The 20,006-nt window shown below is 37.6% G+C and overlaps 1 protein-coding gene across 2 annotated transcripts in view; it reads left to right on the forward strand.

Moving 5' to 3' along the window:
* CPQ (carboxypeptidase Q) overlaps positions 1-20,006 on the forward strand; it is a 150,633-nt gene that overhangs the window by 113,840 nt on the left and 16,787 nt on the right. The window contains exon 7 of one of the 2 annotated variants that reach the window (XM_033512352.1): positions 863-1,059. In XM_033512352.1, coding sequence (XP_033368243.1) covers positions 863-952 — 90 coding nt within the window. In that variant the 3' untranslated portion in view covers positions 953-1,059. Of the gene's footprint in view, positions 1-862; positions 1,060-6,672; positions 6,875-20,006 lie in introns of those variants that run through there. The other variant, XM_015618259.3, reaches the window with a different exon arrangement.

A 20,006-nucleotide genomic window follows, 5' to 3' on the forward strand; every position in this document is an offset into this window, starting at 1 on the left:
CTCTTATACTAGTCAAACTGAAGAATTGGAGAAATGTAATTGTAGAAGGCCTCATGATGCAATTCTGCAGTACAGATTCTGCTACAACCTTTACCAATGATACCTGAGTGCCCACAGCCAGGGTTAAGGTTTTTGTGTGTTTACTCTTACGCTGTCTTCGTGAAGGGAGAAAGAAATATATGTAATGAAGTGTCTGTCCTCCTTTTCATTGCTTTGGACTAGATTCTGTGAAAGGTCTGTGTATTATGAAACAAGGTTACAGTTATTTACTCAGCTGAGTTAAGGGACTATGAATGACTGATAGTATTTATTTTGGAATAGAAGTATTGCCTACAATCTCTCAGGAAAGCAAATACATTTTGTAATGAGAAGACTAAGAGATCCTAGGCCACATTCAAATTTACTTTAGTAACTTGGTTGTGATCACTGGAGGCATTAATATGTTATGAATTCAATTCAAAACAGGAGGCATTCTCAGTATTTCTGCACGTTGGTATTCTTATCTCAATGATGTTTACAGTACTTACCTTAATTTCTGGTGCAAATACTGTACAGTGTTTTAAGTTTTTAGTTAAGGTTTAACTACATTAAAAAAAAAAATAAAAGAAAATCAATCATCAGTGTTTACTATGGTTTCTTTTTGTATTTATTACCAAGATCTGGTATTTTGCTCAAACTGTGTCTGCACAAAAACAGGACTTTCTGAAATGCTGTCATTTCATTCATGCTAGTTTAAGCAGTCTTTGTTGATGGTCACACAAGATTTCTACTGTAATTTGCTAATGAGTTGATTTCTCTAAGAAGCAAATATAAAAAAAATATCTTGTAATATTTGTAATATTTGTAATATTTGTAATTTCAGGGAAAATGGTTCTTCTCCAGAAAATACTGTCTCCTTAAAACCATAGTTTTCAGAAGACTTAATAGGCTGAGGTACCAAGTACTCTGGTGAAATGTAAGACATGAATTTGTGTCTGATTTGAACCAAACATATAAAGGACTTTAATGGGGATTCTTTCATCCCAGCAAATTGTGTTGACTGTTAGCCTTCTGACTTTCCTCAGGCAATACTCTCTGTAATTTAAAATTTTAATTTTAATAAAATTACTGCTGCCTTTTTAGGTCACTGATGTCCAGTTGATTCCTCTCATTGGAAAGGGAAAGAAATGTAGGAAAAGTGAAATGTCCATTTGCAAAACCACAGAAAGAAAGTCATCACACTGTGTTCTCCAGTATCACAACAGGCCATAGCACCACTGATTGTATTAAGCACAATCGAGATAGCATATTTACAGAATTATCTTTTACACCAGTTCTAGATCCACAGGAACTCCTAATTCTTAGGTTTTAGGAATAAGCTTCCTTATGAAAGCTGCAGAGAAATACAGATTTTGGCTTCTCAGAGGTCAGAACTTGTAACTGTACCAAACCCTTATACCTGTAGACTTTTTTTACATACTGCTTTCCCATAAAATTTGTCAGAAGAATATTTTATCCTTTAACAAGAGGATGAGCCCTTTTCATACCTTGTCATCTAGCAAAAATTGTACTAATCTTGTTTTACGTCAGCCTTCTCGCATATAATGATGGGATAATTTACAAAATTTAATAATTCACAGTGTTCCCGATTTTCTCTGCCTCCATTCAAAGAGTATAAATGGTATGATCATGCTTGTGGCTGGTGGTTTTTATGCCTTGATGCTGGCACATCTCTGCTTCCTAACAGCTGTTGCAGTGTTTTTTCTCTAGATTCAATTTATGCTGTTTTGCTTCATTAAATTACCTTCATACTAAACAGCAACTCAAAATTACACTACATCATGTTTATATATTATTGAATACTTAGAGGATGTTATTTATTTTACTTTTTTTCCTTTTCTAGCTGTCACATGCACTTAAGTGTTTCCAGTGTTTTTTCTTTTCTTTCCTGTAGTCTCAGCTGCCAGCCTAACAAAGCTGGGTGCTGATTTAAACCTTTTTTTAGTGCTACAAGTGGGATAACCATCACTTCCTTGTGAGTTCTACAACATTGTTGCCATGCTATACTTATTTCCTGACTGCTCTGGGACAAATACTGGAATACAAGTGTTGCTGTTTCTTAAAGTTAAGTGTAAATCAATAAGAGAAAGCTGAAAACACAATGTCAGATTAACTGATGTCCTTTATCACTGGAACAAATGAACCATTAGTCAAGGACAGTGCTTTGTCATTACAGACTTAAGTATTTTTCCTGTAAAGTGGCAATTCTTCTCAGTGGAACAAAAAAGAAAACCAGTAAATGAGCTGTTGGACAAGTTATACTCTGTTTTAAACAGCCTGAAAGTACTGAAGGCTTTTGGGATGGCTGTTCCCTGCATTAAACTTTCAGGTATGTCCCTGCTTTAACTAGGTATGAGGGATTGCCATCAGTGACTCAGTGGATTAGTCATGAGATGTTGCAATCTAGTTTATCATCTGGTAAGAATTAACAATTGAGATTTTGACTGAATAAGTAGCTATTGTAAGGTATACCTGCTTGGGATTGCCAGTGTCTACCCCAGAAGGAAGATGTTTCCTACCAACGGAAGTACCAGTCATATATATTACAAGGGTTTGTTTTCTCAATGGAAAGAGTTTACTGTAATTGCAGGGTAAATGACAGATCCTAGAGGGTGGGACAGTAATCAGTGGCACAGGGTCTGGTAGGAAGCCTGTCACTGGTGGTGTCCCCCAAGGTTCAGTACTGGGCCCAGTATTGTTTAACTTTTCATCAATAACTTGGATGAAGGGGCAGAGGCCTCCTCAGCAAGTTCCCAAGAACACAAAGCTGGGAGGAGTGGCCGATACCCCAGAGTGTTGTGCAGCCCTTCAGAAGGACCTCGACAGGCTGGAGAGATGGGCAGAGAAGAACCATCTGAAATTCAACAAAGGTGAGTGCAGGGTGCTGCACCTGGGGAGGAATGACCTGCACCAGTACAGGATGGGGGCTGACCTGCTGGAAAACAGGTCATGTTTCATGGAGAAAGACCTTCATGGAGAAGGACCTGATGGACCTGATAGACGACAAGCTCTCCATGTGCTACAGTGTGCCCTTGGGGCCAAGAAGGCCAAAGGTATCCTGGGGTGCACTAGGATGAGCACTGGAAGGTTGAGGGAGGTGATCCTGCCCCTCTATGCAGACCTGGTGAGGCCACAGCTGGGGCACAGCATCCATTTCTGGGCTTCTCAGTACAAGAGAGATGTGGAGCTCCTGGAGCAGGTCCAACAGAGGGTGAAAAAGGTGAGAAGATGACTGAGAGAGGATTTCATCAAGGTCTGTAGGTATGTGAAGGGAGGGTGTCAACAGGATGGACCAGGCTCTTTTCAGTGGTGCCGAGCAATAGAACAAGAAGCAACAGGCAGAAGCTAATGCACAGGAAGTCACACCTGAACATGGGGAAGAACTTCTTTACTTGTGTGGGTGCAGTGGAACAGATTGCCAAGACAGGCTGTGGAATCTCCCTCACTGGAGATATTCGAGAATCATCTGGACACAATCCTGTGGCATGTGCTTTGGGATGGCCCTGCTTGAGTAGGGAGATTAGATGGGACAATCCACTGTGGTCCCTACCAACCTTGTTCATTCTGTGATTCTATGATTTCGTATTATCAGGTTTTTGCCTTAGGGATGACAAGTACTTATATTTTTTGTTTTGCTTAGCAGAGATAAAAACTAGATTGTTTATAGAGAAAACAGAAATAAAATAAATTAAAATTTTAAAATTAAAAATAGGAGAAGTATTGGTAAAGATTGTGCCTAATTGTGTATTCAATGAAAATAGAAAGTCAATTTTCCCATGCAATATTTATTTTATTTAAAAATTCAATTGAAGAGCTGAAGATGACATAATAGAGGTGATCTCCTCTGTGACCAAATCATAAGAAGGCAAAGTATGAAAGTCTATTTTGATGTTCAGAGAATTAGGCAGCAGGTTATACAAAGAAGTTTCAATTTTCTGGTACATACCAGGAGAAGTGGCACACTATCAAGATGCAGCAGACGAGATTACTTTCTGAAAAAAATTACTGGGTTTAAAATGTTTATTTAAATGGTACGTTCACTAGAAGAATGACTGAAGGAAACAGCTGAGGCTGCAGTTATTTTTTTTAAATCTTTGTTTGTTCCTTTGAATTAGTCAAGGTCAAATGTATGGTCTCACCTCACTTTGTTAGTGGGAGTTATTATTCCTGCATCATAGATGGCAAATGATGACAAAGCATCTTCACTATTTTTAAGCAGTATATTTTAAGCGTGTTTTCCAGCATGCGTTTTCTGTCTAAGTAGAAATGCCAATTCAATGTAGATGTACAAAAATGGGAGCAGGGAAACCAATCTAACTTTTTTTAAGACTGCAACTTTCAAATTTGATGGTGAGTATTTTTATAAGTAATCCTATATTCTAGTGGACCAAATAAGGAAAAAGCTTTCTCAAGGACACATGGTACTTCAAGTAGCTGTGACCAGTTTCTTTTTTGTTCCTCACTGAAGTCAGTTTCTCTCCCTAGAGTGTCCTGTTTTCATGCCTCTCTAGCACATCCTCAGACCTGAAGAGCTTTCTTACAGAACAACAATATGGTGTAATGTATTGTGGGTGGTTTGTTTACTCGGTTTCATATTAAAAACACATGCAAACATTTATGTGAGAAAACACAGCTGAAGAGAACAGCAATTCTGCAATAGTAGCAGTTTATGAAGTTTTTGAAATTAGGGATTCTGTTGTTTTGAGTGATAAGTGAGATTTCTTTTAGGTGTCCCTGTTGTTCCTATGCTCTCTCTTCTCACTTCACTGTCCTGAATAATCCCTTCCCATGATCTTATTGCTCCTCCTCATTTCAGCTGCTCTAGAAGTGGACAGAAGTCCTGCTTTGGAAACTCAACCAAAGAAGCTGAGTACCATAGCATCATATTTATCTAGGGCTCACTGTAGTTCAGTTAGCTTTCATTGGCAATTCATCAGCACACTGAAATGTGTGTTGTCTTTACTATGTCTTCCTCCTTGGTCATATGATAAAGAAGATTTACATTTTGAGACATCCTTTCTATTGTATCTGTGACATTAGAGCATCACTGGTCCCTTTCAACCTGCAGTGTGCTTTTCTAGGCCTGCTTCTCTCCCACTATATTCAGATGGTCTGTGAATCATGATTCATGTTGAGGCTCATGACCTCAGGACAGCATTTGATGATAGGCCTAGACACCATATGTAACCTAATTATTTACGTTTAATATTTTGCAAACTGGAGATGTTTTTCACTGCCTGAAAATGCCAATTGCCAATGAGGCAACAAGATTCGTTATTTGCACTTTGATTTCCAGTAGTTAAATGTGTGGATAAATTGGTTATCTTAAGATATAATAGCATTTACAGTTTCTTTATCATAAAAAGGTTTTATATTAATTTTTTTTAACTACTGGATAAATTTCTAAGTTAAGAGTAAATAGCTCAGCTCTATTAGAATTGTTTCACTCAAAAGAAAACAGTTTTGGGGAAGTGTTAAACAGTTCTTGGCAAATTCTGTAAAGGACATCTGAAAACTTACGTGAATTATTCACAACAACCTGTAGTACATAGTTGGGTTTAGATATAGAAAAAATTTAAAATAATTACTTACTAAATTGTAGGCTTCTATATGCATGGATCTGTTAGTTGCTGCTATCTCATACCCATTGTAATAATTTTGTGTAATAAATAACCCATGATAGCAATAAAATTCATGCATGAGATCTGAGCATAGGAGTAAAACTGGGAGTAAGTTCTCTTAGTCACATTCAAGACAGTCTGAAGTATAGCTTTTTTCTGCCTGATATGACCATGAGCTGTTTAAAAAAGTTATGTGCCTCTCCAAAAAAAATGAGATCTTCATTCATGTAAAATCCCTGTGTACTTAATTCCAATTAGACCTTTGTAACCAATCAATCTAAGCAAATATGGTAAGTAAATAAATTGCTAATTTTTGTTCTTTAAGCTTAAAAGATTCTTCCAAGTACACACTAAAAGCAAATGTTATTATGCTACTTGTAGACAAAATCTTACCTTTCATGTTTCCTGTGAGAATTTATCTTGGAAGCACAGATTTTTCTTAAAATAGACATTATTCTTTCTGGTCTGGGGGAAACCCTTGCCATTTCAATCCTCCAATTGATATCAGAATTGACTGTATGGTATATTGAAAATAGTGTGTTTCTGAACAGCTGGCTTTTAAATAGATTGCTCCTCACAGTTAAAGAAGGCTTTGGATGCCTCTAATTTTAATGTCACAGGACTGCATGCTCTCTCCACTGCAACAGAATTTCAGAGTCTCAGGTCTGAGAAGAAAGGGAGAGCTGCAAATGAAAATTGCAATATGGTGGTGATGGTTTACCTTTCTAGGTGGCACTTCAGAAGTCTGAAAGCAAGTATTTGGGGACAGCAGACCAGTCATGTTGTGGGTCCTGCAGAGTAGTGGTACCTCAGAACATGAACTGTTGCAGCCATTTCCATACAGAAAGATAGGTCCCTTCATTTATGCTTATGAATACATTTCACAGGAAGCATTTTTCTGCTTCTGAAAAAAAAAAATTGTGGTATGCTCACAATGACACCTAGAATCTAGTGTATGATGCCAGCTAAAATAACAACCACAGCACAATAACTTCTTTTCTTACATGTTTAGGAAAATATCTCCAACTTTGATATCGTTATGGAGTCTGATGAGGGCACCTTCAAGCCATCTGGACTGGGTTTTGCTGGCAGTGCAGAAGCCCGGGACATCGTGAGAGAGATCATGACTCTGCTGCAGCCCATCAATGTTACAGCTGTTTACAACACTGCAGATGGAACAGACATCGCTTTCTGGATGAGAGACGGGGTGCCTGGTGAGTGTCCCTGGAGCTTGGCAGGGGACACCGCTCCCACTGAGCACTGCCACGTCAGATGGGTGGGCTGATGTTTTCAAAGTACTTAGAAATTCTTTCTCCCAGGGAGTAAAATTTACTACAGGTAAAATACTTAAATGTTAAATGGTGATCAACAGAAATAGGACATAAAGTGCATTTGAGCTGCAGTTTAATAATGGTATAGATTATACGTAGAATAAAATGCCTAAAATCTTCTTTTCGGCTTTAAGGATTTATAATAATTAATCCCAGACTGGTGGTTTATAAATAGTAAACCAAGGCAGAGGGGAATTCTCCAATACACAAGAAATATTTTTTTAATTATTATTATTTTCACTTTGAAATTCGGGGCTTTTTCTCTTTGTTTTATATGCTGGAGAGACAATATTTTTGAGATGTGACATTTAAAAAGCTATGAGTCATTATGGTGTGATAAAGGAGTAAAATTCTGAAAAGTTTGAAGTAGTTAAGGGGTTTGTTTCAAGGATTGTATCTGGCTCCAAGTGAGGAGCAGCTTGTTGGCAAAGACACTTGTATGCTGTGAGAGAGATCCACCACTGGCAGTGCCCCCATGCAGGAGACCCCACACTAGCATAGAGGCTTTCAGAGCACAGGAATGACAACTGGAGGCCAGCCTGGGTGAAGCCTTAGTGAATTTCCATTTGAATAATTGTAGAAAGAAAAGTTTCATAACAGTGATATTAAAAAAGTTATGATCAGTTTTAAATTTTAAGGTTCTTTATCTCCTGTGTTTTATGGCTGAAGTAGGCTGGTTCATTTCTCATGCTAGTTTTACTACTTGCTGCTATATGCTTAGAATCTTTTAATATTTTATTAACTGCTGTTTTTTACCTTGTGGAAGAGAGTGAATCATGGAATATGTTATTTATGGTCAGAACCCCTTGCTTCTCACTCACATAGTGTTTACAGAGATACCATAAAGTTGACTATTTCAATAAATGTATGCATGTCTAATTTTGAAACCAAAATATCTATACTGGGCAAGAAGTATGGATGAATGGATATTATTATTAAACAGTTAGGGTTTCATCTTCAGCTCCTGTCCTGCTTTCTGGGTGAAGTGGAATTGGTTCAGTACAATGTCATGCAGCAGTGGCAATGGTGGGCTGAGTTGATTGGAGAGACTGTAAGCACTACTGAGAAGCTGTGGTCATGCATCATCCTCCACAGCCTGGAAGTGCCTGTGAAAAGACGTCTGGTCCAGAATTTCACACTACCATATCTGTGTTGTAGGTGGAATATAAGAACTCACCACTCAGCCTATGTTTAGAAAATGTGAGAGTATCAAAATTATTTCCTAGGTAAGGTGATGGGAGCATTCCAGGGGGTCCTCAGGGACTTTCATTGTGCTTCCCATCAGAATGTGACAGATTATGGAAAAGAGAGAAAAATTTAACATTCAAATGCCTTATTTTCATAAGTTGATAATGTGAGTGGTGCTTATGATGGCAGTGGATATTGAGCTCTTGCACTTCCCATCAGCTGTGGTGCACCTGGAGCATAAGCAGCTACAGCTTGCCATGGTACTCTTGATTAGTCTTTGGGCTACTCAGCAGGAGCAATACAGGAAAAAGCGCTCTCCCATGGACATCTGTACTTCTCAGAAAGCATAAACTATGAAAAATACAAACTTTGGGAATATAAGCACAGCCTTATGAAAACATGAATATGCCAGAACCAAGACCTCAGTTTTTAAATAAATCTGATTTGTTTTCCTATTAAGAATTTGTCACATTAATTGATGGTGGAAATTTTTTTTTTCTGTCAATAGCTTTGGTTCATTTAACTTCCTGTTAAGTAAAGAGCAAAGTGTTCTTGCAGCATAAAAGAACACTGATTCTTTTTCTTCATGAAGTCCCAGTGAGAAGAAATTAGCTCCACTAAAAGAATTTTGTCTGCTTTCGATTATATTTCATTCTGTTCCAGGGAGAAGTCTAAGACATCTTCTAATCTTCCTGCCTTGTCTGCACTGTTCTCCCTGCTTGAATGAGCCTTTGTGGTATATAATAACATTGAAACAAATTGTAACAGCTTTCATAATTTTGTTCAATTTAAACAGCAGTCGAGTGTTGGCACTTCATCAATTTTATTTAAATATTTTCTCGAAAATATACTTGTTGGCTTTGTTTCTGCAACAGTGAGAGAAAGTATGTTGTACTTCTTGAACAATACAGATGATTTCTGATGTAATTTCTCTTGAATTTTCCCCTTTTCAGTGTGAAATAGATTCCAGGATTCACCTTATTAGATGCTAATAATATTCTTCTCCTCCTACTTCTTTTGGTCTGAAAGATCTACAGAAGGCAACACTACATGTGTTTTTTGGAGCTGTTCATAGCTGAGATAGCCAAAGAGACTGTAGCTTCTTAATCTCTGCTATTTTGAGCATGTTTATTTTTAATGGACGTGCAATGAAATGCTTCTAAACAGCAGTGATTATTCTGAGATTTTAGGATGAGAGAGGCCATGAGTTCAGAGTCCTTAGCAAACCATAGACTGAAGCCTAATGCACAAGCAAGGTGATCTGCACCAAACACAGCACTCTGGTTCTTTGTGACTACAGAATATTATAAATATTTGTCAGGGGCCTTTACATGGGATTGTTTTGAGAACAGTTCAGCCCAGCAGTGAGGAATGTCTGTAGTTATGGTTTTGTACTGATAGCCAGTTTTCAGCTACTGAAAATATTTGTGGAACATTTGTTTTGCTTTTTCATGAAGCATAAATCAGGGGAAAGAGGGGGGGTTGTGGTGATGTATTCTATGATATGGTTTTACCATTTGAGGTGACCATTGATTCTAAGACTGCTCATTTAAAAATTATGCAATTGTCTTCCTCATCTTTCTTTTAAAGTGTTTAATTCCTTTTTTCTTTTTTTTTTTCATTAGGGAAATATAAAAAAGCTGTTCCTTTGCAACACTAAATCCCAAATTAGGTTTGGCTAGAATTTGCAAATCTAGGTGGGAAGATAGGTTGGTTGGCTTTATTTATTTGGTTTGCTATCATATTTTCTCACAACAGTTTTTTTTCAGTGCCTGAAAGGGTTAAAAAACTATTAAGCAAGCCTTGCTAAACCAGTACTAGGATATTCTTGTTGAAAAAGTGAAGTATCTGATGATCACAGATACCTGATGATGACCACAATGTTTCAAATGCGATTTAGAGCAGTTCCTAAGGCAGCAGCCCTGGTCTGGATCAGCCTTACCTGCCAGCCTTGAGAATCTGAGAAGGCAGGATGAAGTGTTTGTATTTGTGTTATGGAATCCAGTAAACATTAGTTCAGCTTTAGGTGTCTGGGGAGATTAAAACAGGTGCTTTTGTATTTTTGCAAAGGAATGGCTGTTGTGACACATTATTTCCAGGAAAACTGGTTCAAGGATGCTCCTTTCTTTTTGTCAGGGTTGTTATCTGTTGCTGCAGTGCTTATGATGAGTACACTTGTCTGTTAGAACTAAGCTGTGTTTGAGATCAAGCTGACCCAGGACATCAAACAGCTCCCCAAAGGCATGTTTCAATTCCTCTTTTAAAAATCAACCAGTGGCCCAAAGGTGAAACTCCTTTAACAATGTCACTTTGAACCTTGATGGTTGTTTGTGCTTCTCTGTCTCCACAGTGACTTGATTTTTTGTTACACTGCAAAAAAAGGAAGAATTGTTCTTCCAGAGATTAATAAACCACTAGTTCATCTAATTTTAATGTTTCTTCAGAAATCAAAAATTCATTGCTAACTCAGTCTATTAGTCATTCCAATGTGGCAAACAAATACTATAATGTATCATATTTCTCATTTTTACATTTTCATAGTGCTTTTTTATTACCTTCATCTAAAATAGCTGTATTTTGGCCTGAGATGCCAGATTTTGACTCAGATTATTTCCTTTCATGTTATGTAAGAGGTTAAATCTACCCCTTTTCTGCAGCATGCTGCCCTCTCTTGCCCTGTCCCCATCACCCCTGTAGCACCAGACTCAGGTGCAAGCCTGCTGGCACGCTGGTGCCAAGCATACTGCTCTGCTGAGTGTCAGCCAGGGACATGTATGAGACAGCAGTGTAACAGGAAAACTCCTTGAACTGAGGTTGCCAGCTAGACATGAAGTGAGCAAACTCTCCCAAATTATAGGTGAATAACCTCTATTCATTCTTGGCTGTGTCACTGTTTGGAAGTGATACTTCACTGTGATGTGTGAAACATCAGATCACCTGTTTTATACTGCCCACAGTCTTGGGCAGGCTCTCAGGATCCACTTTCTAAGCTTCTTTTTATTTCCAAAAGAATAAAACCAGACAAAATATCAGATGTACAGTCTAGAGCTTCATAAGCCAATGCTGAAAAGTCTTGGACTTGATGCTGCAGGGGGTAAGGAGTGTTACACTTGACAAAATCCTTCCTACAAGATGAGGGAAGTAAAAAAAAACAGTAGGCATTAAACTTCTTCACTTTACCATGTAGCTTTTGTATCACTTGCCATTTGAGATGTTTAGCACAGGGAATCTCATGTGGGGCTTTAGGTATCTGGCAAAGTGACAAACTCAAGGCAAATGTCTCCTCATGAAGCTGGACAAAACTCCTGTACAGTACTCACAGAACTAAACTTTATGGATAGTATTATAAGCACCTAGGTAATTTTAGGTACTCCATAGGTGCTACATTTTTATATTTGTTGAGTTCCCACTGCTCTGACCGTCTGTTGAGCTCAGTGCCAACATCAACTACTATATTTTTGTAGAAATGAGGGGTAAAGGGCTTATGGGATACATGCATGTCTTGCCTCAGTCTTGATCTCAGTAAGTCTGAGATATACCAGAAACATTGTCTGATAATTAGCAGTATAGTTTTTCCATAGCAATTAGCAAATTCTTTTTTCCAGGGCATTCCTTTCCTTTAAAATATCTTATTTTATCATTCATAAAGGAAATATGGTGAATGAGTGTGTTCCACTGCAAAAGGCAAATCTTTTGCAACTTGGGTGGTATTAAATTAAACCAGTATGCTAGAAGAACAATTATAATTGCTTGGCACTTTAGGAACCTACTGTAAGTGCTAAGGCTATTAGACCTATTTAAAATCTTGATTGCAGAAAGAACTGTGTGTATTAATCTGTAAAACAATTCATCTATTCTCTAATTTATCATTGTTCCAATAAAATGGGCTTTTGAAATTAGAAATTACTCTGGAGTAATTAAATGAATTTAATATGTTGCAACTTTTTATGAAGGTGGATTCCTTAAAAGGCTCACGGTTTTATGTAGTATCTCAGTTATGTTAGTTTCCTATGACCTTCTCTGTTGAAGAGTCAATAAAGTCGTTGTTAAAAAGTTAATAAAGTTAATAAAGTCTTTGACACTTATCATTTAATGAAAGGAATAGTCTGTAGCTTATGATGTTTTGTTATGTTGTGCTTTTAGACTACCAGACAAATTTGACAATACTTTACATACGACTGCTTCCACCTTTGCTCTGCTTGGGCTAGTCTTGTTTTGACACAATGGAGTATTGTCTACTTCTAATAATTAACAGGAAGCATCAGATTTGCAGTGTTTTTTGGTTTTTTTTCACATAGACTAGACACAGACCATGCAAAAATGCATCTGGGATAATACTGTTGGAGAGATGGATGGAGTTGGGCAATTAGGCACAGTGCCTGAATGCAAATTTTCCTGGTAGTTTTAAGAGGGCTTTTGTATTATATTTCTCATTAGCAATTCAGGCTATTTGAGTCTAAACAAACTCAAAGTGGATGAAAGCAAACCCCTTCTTTCAATAAGGCTACCAAGCTACAGAAGAGCATTGCAAACTTGGAAATTCTCTGTCATTTTAAATGTATAGAACAAGACTTAGGTGCCCTTTAAAAAGTACAGGGTAATTCAAGCAGGAGGGATGGTCTTGATGCAGTAGATACAAGATGAAATTTTTTGCCATGTGTCGCTCAGAAGGTGTGATGGTAATGGGTTTTGCTGGCCTTGAAATATCTATGAATCTGCCAGTAAATATTGCAAACATTTTCATAATGAAATGCTTATTTCTTATTTAAGCCTCAGCCATTTCAGACTAGATTTTTGAATATCATAAACTCTTGTGTTTAATTTGTACAACATTTAGATAATCCTAATTACAGTTACAAAAAAAGAACTGTCATTAACTTGCTGATCCCAAAGGAAATTTGAACTGTGAAACCAAAAACATTTGTAAAACGCTATCATACATTGCTGAACTTCTAAACACTTTTCTTATTTTAATTCTAGGTATTCTCTTCAGTATCTGTGAAACATTTTATTTGGCAAAGTTTTCTTGGTGGTCACAAGTAAAGAATTACAGCACATGGGTTAAGTAGCTGGTATTCCATAGCTCTTAAAATTTGTTCTTCGATAAACTTAGGCAAGACAGCTTTAAAATAATCTTATATTAATATTACAATAAATTAGTTTGAAACACTGACATTCTGATTGGCTTTTAGGATCCTAGAAGTAAAAGTTGCAGTGCTTTCAACTTTGTACTAGTATTATATAAGCTCATTAATATAGTAATGAAAATTTAAATTAGGGTGTTTAAAATAAAATCATAAATTCTAATGGTTCTTGCACTTTCTGGCTAGTGGACTTCTTTCTCTTATTTTGTCACTCTTCTTTCTTTGAATATCAGGTTATTTTTCTTCTTTCCTTTTAGATGCTTACTCTTCAAAAACTTAGATGAGATGGATTGGTGTAAATGACCCTTTTTAATAAATAGGTTCTTTCTGGAAGCATATGCAATTCCGAAACATCCCAAAAAAATCAATAAATTTTCTTCTCCAACTCACCTTTTTAGTAGCAGAACATACTTCGTCTCAGAAAAGAAACACTGAAAATATCCAGCTGAGGATCTCATTTGGATATGGGGTGTGGTTGTTTTTATTCTGGCTGTGCCTCTGAGAGACATCTTAATTCTCTATTGTTTGCTGCTTAGGAAAGCTGAGTTCTGTTTCTGTGGGTGGGAATATTCTTTTTCAGATGGAAGTATTTGCCATTTGTTGATCCTAAAAAAAAACAAGTGTTCTACATTAAGACACAGGCCTCAGTGTTAGCATGTTAAATAGGCATTTTGGAAGTACGAGTTAGTCAAGCCTTATTCCTAGAACTGTCCTTGGCTTTTGTGAAGCTTATGCAAATAATAAAGTAAACAGAAAGAAAAAATAATAATAAAAAAATAGTTTAGTCAGAGTTCTGTGAGGAATTTGGGGATTTTTGCCAATGGAAAAGTGAGGAAGTAAAATAAGATTCTCTTGACAATTTATTTATTTTTTTACCTTGAAATTTTACCGCATGAAAAATAAGACACCTTGATAGCATGGAAATGTGAGATTTCTCACCACATGTATAATGACCCAGAATGGTTGTTAGGAACAACAGCAAAAATATCTGTGGATTCATAGATTTCATTCCTGGAAAACAAGTTATAATGGCATCGGTATTAAAAGCTGAATAAAAACAAAGCATTCAGTAGCATTCCAGGAAGACCACGTGTATGCTGCTCCTGATGGGAGGGACAGAGGTTAAATGTATTAAGGTCTGACTTGCAGCTCTCCAAGTACTTTCCTATATGAAGTCATATCAGGGGTATTTCTAATAGGATTCTTCAGGGCTTGCTTCATCCTCAACTATTTGGAGTTTCAATTGGTTTGGAGTCAAGTTTAAAATTAAAGCAGAACACAGCTGATGTAATTGCTGTATTGGAATGATAAAGAATAATGAGAACAAGCTGATCATTCAGCCAGGGTGATTATTTCTTCTCTGGCCAGTCTATTCACACTTTTCTTGTTCTGGAGTCACAAAGTGTAATATTTAGAAAACATTACTTCCTTGGACCTGTTGGTTGCCCTATTTCCAAAGAGAAATACATTCCCCTATATTACCTCATTACCACAAGATTTTCCTGGTGCTGCTTGCATAGCAGCTCCTGTTCTGCAGAACTGCTGCTGTATCTCCCACCAGTTCTGTGGCCATGGGCTGTCCTCTTCCAATACATGACTTTGTTTTTGTCTTTCACGAATTTTCTGAAGTCCATGTCAGGCTACTTCTGGAATTTGACCTCTCTGAATAGCAACTCTGCCATGCAGCATACACAGCTGCTCCTTCCACAGATTTTATGAAGGCACAGGCCATCTGGGTCATTGTTAAGGATGCAAAGGATGCTGACCTGGCAGGGACCCCTGGGCATCACACCACTCATAACCAGCCACCTCAAACTGTTGATGGTGACCCTTTGGGCCCAGCTGTCCAGGCCATTTTCCAGACACTTTTATTCCACTCCTGCAGTCCATCATTTTCCTGGGGACTGAGTTTTTCTAGTTTATAGGTCATAGAATCATAGGATTATAGAATGGCTTGTGTTGAAAGGGATCTTAAAGACCATCTAGTATCAACCCTCATTCCTTGGTCAGGGACACTTCTTACTAGGTCAGGTTGCTCAGAGCCCTCGAACACTTCCATGGATAGGGCATCCACAGCTTCTCTGGGCAGCCTCTGCCAGTGCCTCACCACCCTCACAGTAAATAATTTCTTCCTAACATCTAATCTAAATTTACTGTATTTCAGTTGGAATCTGTTCCACATAGTCCTGTTACTACATGCTCTCGTTAAAAGTCCCACTCCATTTTTCTTGTAGGCTGCTTTCAGGAATTGGAATGCCACAATTATGTCACCCCAAAGGTTTTTCTTTTCCAGGCTGAACAATCCCAATTCTTCCAGCCTTTCTGTATAGGAGAGGTGTTCCATCCTTCCAATCAACTTAGTGGCCGCCTTTGGACACACTTCTGGATCCTGCTGCTTTAGATTTTGTAACAGTCATAACATTTGCCTTCTTTCAATTATTTGGGTCTTCCCCAGTTGCCACAAGTTTTCCTAGATAATAGAAAGCAACTTCCCAATGGCATTGGCCAGCTCCCCCTAGCAATTCATCCAGCACCACTGATTTTTATTTGCCATATTTGGTTTAATAATCCCTAACTTTGTTTGCCTATACCACGAGCAGTACCTCTTTCCCTGTCTCTCTAATTCTGCTGCCATGCAGAGACCTGAGAGTTTTTAATTTTAAGTTACAGCAATTACTTTCTTAGTAAATTTTATTGCTCATTATAGCTAATGCAGCAAATAATACAGTGTTTCAACTGCTGTTTCCCCCCCAAAAGTTCCAGAAGTTTAACGTGGAAAAGAAGCTGTAGAAACATCTCAGCTGACTGTGTAGAGCACACTGGAGATTTGAACCAAGCATGATTTTGATTCAGGATCTGAATACTTTTTAGTGACAGAGTTTTAGATGTTAATAAAGAAATTGGTTCCTTCCTGAAGCAGCAAACACAGCACATTTTCATTTGCAAGTGACATTTTAGGTGTAAATGCCCAAGGCCTTTGTAGTCCAAACTGAACAAATGCAAAGCTCAGAAATCATTTATAAAGACATCTTCCTCAAAGGAGCAAGTTCAAAATTATTCCAATGGCAGCCTCTCCAGGATATTGTTAACATTTATAAACCAGACACTTGGAACCCTTCTATGTGTTTGTCTTCAAAACTCTTTCTACAGATTGGGTCTATAGTGCTTCTTAATTTCTGAAGAGCAGAATTTTCCCATAAATTCTTTTTCCCATAAATCCATTTCCAGTGATAATATATTTGTTTTCATGCAACAATTTCAGTCAATTCAGACATGGTCAGTTCAGACCACAAAAAAATACCTAAGTGTGAAAGAAACTGAATATTCATTTGTATTTTGTATTGGCAAATCCTCAAGAAAGGATTATGGGCTGCATAGGAATGCAAGAGAGAAGGTATGGGGTGACTGTTCTGTCTTTGACATCATCTGCCATAATCACTGGACAATTTATAGTTCCTCAGTTTCCCTAATGATAACAGTTATCCAGGGATTGCTTATGAGTTACCTTCTGTCTAACAGTGCAATAAAGAGGAAGGAGTCATCATTACCTTCCTAATTAAGCTGGTCCATCTTCTGCTGGAATCATCAGACTTTGCAGCTATTTAGCACAAGAGCTTCACCTGAGCAAATGTGGTAGATGAGTGTAAAGAAAAGTGGATGCATAAGCTTCCTTTATATGTATTTTAGGGGCACATAAACAAATCTGTCTGCAAGGACAAACCATGAATCTCAACAAAAGAAGCAGTTTATTGGAATTCCCCATGCAAAGAGCCAGAAAACCTAATTAAGATTTACTATACATCAGGGCCAGTCTGTCCACAGCTTTCAGCTGCTTTCAATGCCCACCACAGAGTTCTGTCCCAATTGCCATGAGACCTTGGAAATCCACCAAAAAAAATAGGCACTCTTCCTTTTGCAGTTCAGTTCTAATCATTATATTAAACCCGAGCAATCACAGTCTGGGACAGATGAATTTTTGTACTTGTTGATGTTGTTTTTAAAGAAAGCTGAACTAAAGAAAACTAGGGATTTTCAGACTCTGCTCTCCAGACTCCTGAGGGATTGTGAATTACTCCTAAAAATGTACAACCTCATCTCCTACTAAGAGCACAAGTTTGTTGTCAGTGGGCTTGATTATCCAGTTGTTGTCCACTGGGATAATCCATGTGTTTGAAAATGTTTATGGATTTAAAATTGGAAGCAGTTGAAAACCATTAATGTGGTATTGTAGAGGAGAAAGAAGCTGAGCAGCTTGATTTCTCAATTCTTTATCCTACAAGCAAAGACATGGGAGTTTAGAGCATTGGCATTTTACAGCTATCCCAAATTCCTCTGGGGATGTGCAGAAGCACCTCACCTCCTGAAAGATACTGAAAACAATTTAGAGTTGTGAATTAGAGATAGGAGACAGAAAAAACTTAAATTCTCTGAGGACAAAGGTTATTATGAAGAATTCTAAAGCAGGGTGATTTTACCAAAACAAGGATTGTCTCAATTGCCTGCCTGTTTCCCCCCCAAATCCAGACCCACAGCAACAACAACCAAAGCACAGTAGGAGTTGATAGGAGCTGGCTGAGAAAGAACAATGCTCAGTTGTCCATCTCTGATCAGAGACGTGAAGAAGCAAAAACCAAACCTGTCACCAGTGAAGTCACAGAACTGATTTTCAAGATTTTATTTTTTTTTTCTGCCTTATATTCCTTAAATGGGCAGTTGCTAGAGGAATAACTTTAGCACCGTTTTCCACATACAAATGAATTGCAGTTCATGTGAAATATTTAGGAGTGGGACATTTTTCTGATGTAAAGCACTTGTTCATAAAATAGAACAAAGTTACTCCAGAAATTTTGTGTCTACTTGCTCTTTGCAGGGTTCACTTGGAATATTGATCCTGAATTTCCCTTTGCCAAGCAGGCCAGACTTGGCTGGAGCCATGAGTCAAGCCAATCGCCAGAAAAAGAAGATCTGCAGTCCACTCAGCAGCTATTTCAGAAAGCCACACAAACAGATGAGATTTCAAAGAACCATAGAGCTGGCCAGGAGGTTTCTAGAGAACCTCTAAATATCCTTGGTTCCAGCATGGTCTTGCCAATGTCTCTCATTTCTTTCACATTTATTTAAGCTGAACTTGAAGACTTGCTGTAATGGAAACATTATAGACCAGATGGCCTGTCTCAGTACTATTCTTAGTGCTTAGGAAAGTTTTTCTTCTATCTAACCTATTCCTGCTGCGATTTAACAGCCTTAGTTCTTGTTTCTTTTAATTGTGAACCCAAATACATGGTTACTTCTTTCCATTTGCAACAGGTTTTTACGTGAAGTTGATTTTTTCCTTCCTTGGTGTTATGATTGCATCTATTGATCATTATCATGAGTTGTCTTTTCAAGTATCTCTCATCAGTGAACATCACTTAACAAATTCTCATCATGCTCTCAGTGCCCCTGTCATATGTCCCTGATCAGTGCCATCTTATAGTGTAGGAAGACTCTACTCCATTGCTTTGGTCTATAATGAAAACAGGAAATATTCTCAGACCCATTTGGTGCCTCAATCTAAAGATCTTTCCATTTTTTACTCTGAATATATTTTTAATGTAGTTTGGATCAACCTTGCAGTATACATAATTTCCTTTTTCTCTTCTGGTGTCCTTAGTGATTAACATAACTTTGAACTTTATACATATTTTATAGGATCAGAAAATTAGTTCAAAGGGAGCCATTATGTACACCAAGGTTCTAGACCATCCTGTATTCTGGTAACATCTGTTGATCACAGTGCTTTGGTGCCTGACATTAAAGGCATTGATCCTGGGGCTTCTTCATAGATAAAATGCATTGCAGAAGTAGTTTCTCTCAGTAGATTTGTCTTTTTTATTAAAGAAAAAATACTGAAATATGTTCATTTATATAAACAAGATCTATTTTGATGAAATTAGAATAGAAAATAACAGAATTGGGAAAATTTCACTAAGAAGAAACAGGAACCAGGCTAGTGCCAGATTTTATCAGACTGACCATTTCATTTAAGAATCCATAAAATTAACTATTACAATCTCTGAGAAAAAAAAGGAAAACTATATAAGATATATATATATACATGTATATATATATATATACAACACTATGATAGAGATGATATGATAAGATGATATGATTTAGAGTAACTATTCACCATTTGTAATATAACCAGAGGATCAGATCATCAGCACTACCCAGCTTTAAGACACACTTCTCTGGACAAGACATAATTGAATGGAGGAAATCGGCATCACAAGATGTTTCAGAGACCAAGATCAAACATGCATTTAACAAGGATGGAATCCTGCATGGGAGAAAGGTCTGGAAAAGGCTGTCCAACACAGAGATGTGAAGGCAAGCTCCTACTCAGAAAGTCCTTAATCTGTTGATGGATGGACAGCTGTGCTGAAGGATGAGACCCTTTTCTCCCATTTTTTCTCAAAACATTGGCTTCTACCAGGGAGAGGGAAATAGGCTGACTGAATCTTTGAGGTTTTCCCCAGTTCATCTGGTTTTCTGGTTTTCTGTTCTGTGTAGTGCTGGTCTGCATAGATCCTAAGCACTGCTAAATAGTGTGGGTAGCCAGACTGACAATAGATGTTATGGTCAGCACCCTTTTAGATGCAGGAATGTTCTGTAAATTAGTTAAAGTGTTAGATGAATTA

The sequence above is a fragment of the Parus major genome, chromosome 2, assembly GCF_001522545.3.
Source record: "Parus major isolate Abel chromosome 2, Parus_major1.1, whole genome shotgun sequence".
Taxonomy (NCBI): Eukaryota; Metazoa; Chordata; class Aves; order Passeriformes; family Paridae; genus Parus; species Parus major.